General features: G+C 36.4%; 1 protein-coding gene across 1 annotated transcript in view; it reads right to left on the reverse strand.

The window, feature by feature from the left end:
- Positions 1-4,877, reverse strand: part of LOC107686605 (CUB and zona pellucida-like domain-containing protein 1) — a 6,263-nt gene extending 1,386 nt beyond the window's left edge. The window contains exons 1-7 of the mRNA XM_016483665.1: positions 4,870-4,877; positions 4,630-4,785; positions 4,483-4,538; positions 2,785-2,960; positions 2,285-2,685; positions 1,080-1,176; positions 826-1,000 (exon numbers count right to left, since the gene is read on the reverse strand). Coding sequence (XP_016339151.1) covers positions 826-1,000; positions 1,080-1,176; positions 2,285-2,685; positions 2,785-2,960; positions 4,483-4,538; positions 4,630-4,785; positions 4,870-4,877 — 1,069 coding nt within the window. The remainder of the gene's footprint in view (positions 1-825; positions 1,001-1,079; positions 1,177-2,284; positions 2,686-2,784; positions 2,961-4,482; positions 4,539-4,629; positions 4,786-4,869) is intronic.
- Between the last annotated feature and the right edge of the window lie 1,182 nt (positions 4,878-6,059).

Here is a 6,059-nt window from a genome sequence, read left to right on the forward strand (position 1 = left end):
GTCAAGTCAAGTCTGTTCATGTCAAGTCAAGTCTCGGATTATGTTTGGATGTTTGGATCACTGTAAATAAAGCTGCACTTGGGTTCTCACTTCAACTCGCCTTCAGTGGATGATTCGTTACACATCATTACAATGTTTTAGCTAAACGTTGGCTAAAAGTCCTTTATCTATAATATTTCTTTCAAGTCGACTCATCCGAATCAGGAGAGAAATATAAACAGATCAAGCACTGTGTATAAGCGGAAACTGTCCAAGACAGCTCTAAACAAATATGTTGGTGGATTTTGATGTGAGAGGATGACCGAGGACTTTATTATGGATTATGGACTTGTATTTTGGCCAGAAGCAACAGTTTGAAGTTAAAACAAAGTGGACGGTGTATTTGTTTCTTACAAACATGAAGCTTTTCACTTCACAAGATGTTAACTGATGGACTGGAGTGGTGTGGATCACTTGTGGATTCTTGTGATGTTTTTATCAGCTGTTTGGACTCTCATTCTGACGGCACCCATTCACTGCAGATCCATTTGTGATGTAATGCTAAATTTCTCCAAATCTGTTCCTATGAAGAAACAACTCACATCTTGGATGGCCTGAGCGTGATTACATTTTCAGCAAATTTTTGGGTGTACTATTCCTTTAACAAACATTAACAGAGATGATTGTTAGTTAATATTAGTTAATGCATGAACTAATGTTAATAATGAAATCAAAGTGTTACCGAAATCACATCACAGTCACGGTTTAAAGGAATACTTCTGTCAAAAATGAGAATAAATTGATCATACTTTCAATTAACTATTCTGTTAAACCATATTCATATACCAGCATTATGAGTCTGTCTCGCCACTCGCAAGGGACCCTGGGTTATGTAGTGCCTGGCAGTTTCTTGGCTCACATCTCGCCTACGTCTGCGTGCGGCTTGGCCTAGGCAGCCTTGGGCACATCTGGAGTTTAAGCTGTCTTTTGCACACAGGATCACGGAGCAGCTGATGTACACCTGTCAACATGATTTTAGAGTATTATAGTGAAATGTTCCTGCTAAACACAAACACAATTGTTATGCAAATGTGTTGTACCTCATCGAAGCCTCCTGTGAACTTGAAGGCTTGGAGCTGAAAGTCATACTTTGTGGAGGCACTTGGGTAAACCATGACTGTATCATCCATAACACATCTGAAATTATATTATTATTGCCTATATCAGGAAATTTGGTATTGTGCATTATTGTTTTCAAAGTAAATAGAAAATGCAACACAATACACACGTTGTGCCTTGATGAACTGATGAACTAGTCTATGTACATATTGAATAGTCTTTGCTCATCAAGGCTGCAATTATTTGCTCAAAAATACAGTAAAAGCAGTAATATTGTGAAATATTTTTACAATTTAAAATAACTGTTTTCTATTTGAAAATATTTTAAAACATATATTATTTCTGTGATGCAAAGCTGAATTTTCAGCATTATAACTCCAGTCTTCGGTGTCACATGATCCTTCAGATATCAGATATCAGATATTATCAATGTTGAAAACAGTTGTGATGCTTCATCTTTTTGTAGAAAAATCATATTTTTTTCAAGATTTTTTGATGAATAGAAAGATCAAAAAACAGCATTTATTTGAAATAGAAATCATTTGTAACATTCTGAATGTCTCTAGTGACACTTTTGAGCAATTTAATGCGCCCTTGCTGAATAAAAGTATTGATGACACTATCTCTCAGCAGATTACGTTTTTAGCGGATTAAATGCTATGAGTAACTTGAATTTATTATTACATGACAAATTGTTTTCTTTCACTAATATGGTGTAAACAAGTGTGTTTAGCACTGAAAAAGGCATCAGGTACACAAATACAAACATCGATCTTTAGCTTCACACTTGTTTTTCGCATTACTAAACCACACCTGCAGCCACAGTAATGATAAATGGTTCTGAGAAAAGCCATTGTGAGGTTCAACAAAGCCTTGAAGGCCGACCGTGTATTTAAAGGAGACCACCAACTTTGTACAAGGGCTTGAACCTGAAACCTTTTCGTTAGTAGCCCAAAAGCTTAATCTAGCAAACGTTTAATTTTGCAAAGTTCCTGCAGCATTTTAAGCATTACCAGTGATAAGCTTGGAATACAATGAATAGACTTCTGGGACTAATTATAGGCCTACTTACTCTATCATTAGTGCATGCTATTGCTCATACGTATGGCTGGAGAACCGTAAAATGGGCAACAACCTATTATTTTCTTCTAAAAATGTCCAAATCTGGTTCATGATAAAGTCTCACCCATCTTTGATGATGTCATAAAAGACAGCACTGAATGGATTGTCTTCAGGAGTGGCTCTGCAGGACTCAACGAAGAGAGTGACCTCTGGTAGAGCAGTATGAGCTTCAATGCCCATGTAGATCTGGTCCATCAGCTGAACCTGCACTGGATACAGGCTGGGATCTACCTGACTGTTGAAGCTGCTGTCGGTGAAAACTTCAAACGAGTAACCAAACGTGCCAAAGCTGGATTCAGTGAAGATGTAGTCAGATTTATGGTTGACGTAGCGGTTGGAGACACTGGCCATTTTGGGATACTGGCAGGAGAAGCCGAATTTGACTTGATTGCGTCTGGTGATAACAGCATTCGGGCTCTCGAAGGAGTTGATCTCGTTTTTGAAGACGATGAAATCTCCAGAGTCCTGATTGGTGTTGAAAACAATGACAAAAGAGAGAAAAATAAAGAGAATGTAAGGGGCTTCAATGCAACACTCAAATATTTAACATATTAGTTGGCATACATCAATGGTAGTGCCACAGGTGTTGAGGGACATCGTGCCCAGGATGTGGGTGTCATTGGAGGTAAGGGAACAGGTGGGGTCTCGCAGTTGGAGCCAGTTCTGGTCAATTCCATCCATGGTGGCTTTACTGACAACAATGCTGATGCTGTTATCGTCACAGATGACTTTTGCTTCACCTTGAAAGATATGATTCATTCATTTAGTCACTGGTGTATTTTTTTTATGTGACCTGCATTTAAATCATAAAAAACATCAAGGCATTAAATTTTACACAATTATGTGAATGCAAATGCTTCTATCTACGCAGGATTTGCACATTGACTGACTGACTCACTGCATTCTAGTGGACATTAGCGTTTAATTTGACTGTTTATCTAACTACCTGAATAATTAATACATTTAAAGGAAACTCGCTTGAGGTTTGTTAGGTACGGCCACAACAACACAATGTACAAGCTAAATTTGTTTTTAATGGTAGGAATTTGATTCATCCGCAGTGACTCACCAAACAGATTTGTTCACTGAAACGTTCAGTGGCTATTTCTGTAAGTTAAAAAATGACCGTGAATTTAATGGTAAAAGACTGTAAAAATGCTACAGTAAAAACCTGTTAAATGGTTAACGGTAAATTCCCCTACTATACGTTGAAAAACTGTATTGGACATTACATGTAATTTTACGGTAGTATACCGTTTTTGGAAGTGAAAAAGACCGTATAATTTACAGTGAATAACCGTAAATTGACATTCCCAGAATTCCCTGTGTTACATTTCAAATTTGATGTGTTTTTTTTTTGTTGAAATAACTATGTTATTTCTTAGTTTTTTCTTATCAGATTTGTATATTAGGGTTGTGTGTTACACCTAATGTTGTTAAATGAATGTTTATTGCATTATATCAGTTTCATGTGTGTTACATGATGGTGTTTAGTGTTTGTGTGAATGACACTGTGCACCTTCTATATATGTTATTATTTAAAAGCTGCTTGTGATGGGCTTTGGTTCATCATGTGACTTTCTCATCACCACCTGCATTTGGTGGTTATCAGTGTATTACAAAGGTACAAAACAGATTTCAGTACTTCAATAGGTTGGTGGTATATTAACATTATACCAGTTAATGAAATTACGGTTTTTAACTGTAAATTTAAGTTAAAACCGTAAAACTTAAAATGTTGCTACCGTATTTTTTAAGGTAAAATTCCGGCAACCACAGCTGCCGGTTTTTTACTGTCAATTTTACGGATTTTTTTTTACAGCGTATGTCAGTAGGTGTCGATAAGTGAAAATATTTGTGTTTCATGAGCGAGTTATTGAATCATTTAGTCAACCGATTCATTAAAAACAGTTTAGAGTTGTTGAGATGTTGACGACCAGTAATTTTGAATTTTATTAGGCTACATATGCGTGTCAAAAAATACATTAAAGTAAAGCACTCTAGAAAGAATGTTAAAGCACTGTTTTCTCCACAAATTATAACAAAGCAGCCTAAATAAATTATGACTTTAACGTTATCACAACATGTGAACCTTCGAACATTCAGAAGTCTTCAAAAGGAAGAAACTTGAGTGAATGAAACGAATCATTGGGTGCGAACGCGCGAATGATTCATTCACTTCGAAAAACATTCGTTCGCAAACAATTTTTCGCATCTGTATTCAAATAGTTACATAAAAGAAGTTCCTGCTATTGTATTTACCTGAAAGAACCCTTGATTTTGCCACAGCCACAATGATGCACCTCATTTCTGACTGACTGATAAGGAAAAGACAGACAAGAACTCATAAGAAACTATGCAGAGGACATAAATAATCAGTGATCAATTTAAATACAGACCCCATTTTACCTGTGAAGTGTGTCTGCTGCGAAACACACAGGAACACGACGGTAAAGATCCATCTCCTGTGGAGTCCAGGTCAGTGTTGCCACCAACACCCCATTACTCTCACTTGTCAGAGTCTTAGACATATTAGAGGGGCCACTGACCTGGAAGTCAGAGATGCTACACAGACAGGAGCAAAAGAAAGATCAGATAACATTACTGTAACTCAGTCGGCAGACACATGAAAAACCTGATTCGGCATACATTGACATTTGAGCATGTCAAGGTTGGATCTACTGATAAAAAAGGAATTAAGTTCAATTCATCTGCTCATCAAAATCACGCCACTTAGAAATGAAATGAAAAGATTGATTACAAATCTATGACTGCCACCAAAAGCAAAATGCAATCAAATCTGGAGGGTGCAGTAATGAAGAGTTGGCTTAATAAATATATAAGAGAAATATTGTGATTCTTTGTGTGATGAACACAAAACATTATTCAGACCTGCTGTCTGAGATCTGTGCTCGGAGGGTGATCTCATGCGCCTCTCCCACAGCGGCATGATGCACATCTCCATGTAAAGGAGTTGGTGTCAAGAAACTTGGTTTGTTCACGCCTGGTACACAACCCTGAGATGGTGGAAGAACTGCAAGATGGTGTAGATCGTGTTTAAATACACAGAAATGCACAAACACAGCATCAGTGCTACACAATTCACAACAGACCTAAAATAAAAGCGTCGCATCCACTCATAAAACTAAAGGCACCATGAAGCACCTTTAACATCCACGAAAGCTTTTCAGTGCACAAAAGGGTTTTCATATTAGAAAAAAAGCTCTTTAGATTGTTTGTTCTTCACAAGAAAAAATGGTTCTTTAAGAAATGTTTATTGAAATCTGTGGCACTACTTTGAATATACTACACTGAATATTTATTGTAAGCGGAGCATATATGTTCACTTCTACTTTCAATTACATGTTCTGATATAATTCACCACGAACCTGTTCATCCACAATTTTTCTTTTGACATGTCTTGCATTGTTTTGCATTGGCTTTTGCTAATGACATGCTTTCTCTCAAATGACAGAAACCGGTTGTTCAGGTCGATTAAACACAAATGAATGTCTTTTGTTGTCGAGGAGGTGATCGATGTCTCGAATATTGGTAGAATTATACTGTAGCTCTACACAGTATGTCAAGTTTATATTCTTTCCCATGCACTTTTGACTTCCATTTTTTTTCTTTGGATAAAAAAAAAAACGCATTCATCAACAGATTAAACATTTTACACCTTCTATCAAAAAATAAATAAATAAACAAAAATAAATTCTGCACAGAGAGCGTAAGAGGATTTCTTATGCTGTAAAATGATTTTTCAAAGCTGGAAATAAAACTATGATTATTACAGTACATTTTACAAGAAAATTCTATTTTAGTTTTTCTACTTAAAA

Source organism: Sinocyclocheilus anshuiensis, unplaced genomic scaffold (assembly GCF_001515605.1).
Source record: "Sinocyclocheilus anshuiensis isolate Anshui unplaced genomic scaffold, SAMN03320099.WGS_v1.1 scaffold733, whole genome shotgun sequence".
Taxonomy (NCBI): domain Eukaryota; kingdom Metazoa; phylum Chordata; class Actinopteri; order Cypriniformes; family Cyprinidae; genus Sinocyclocheilus; species Sinocyclocheilus anshuiensis.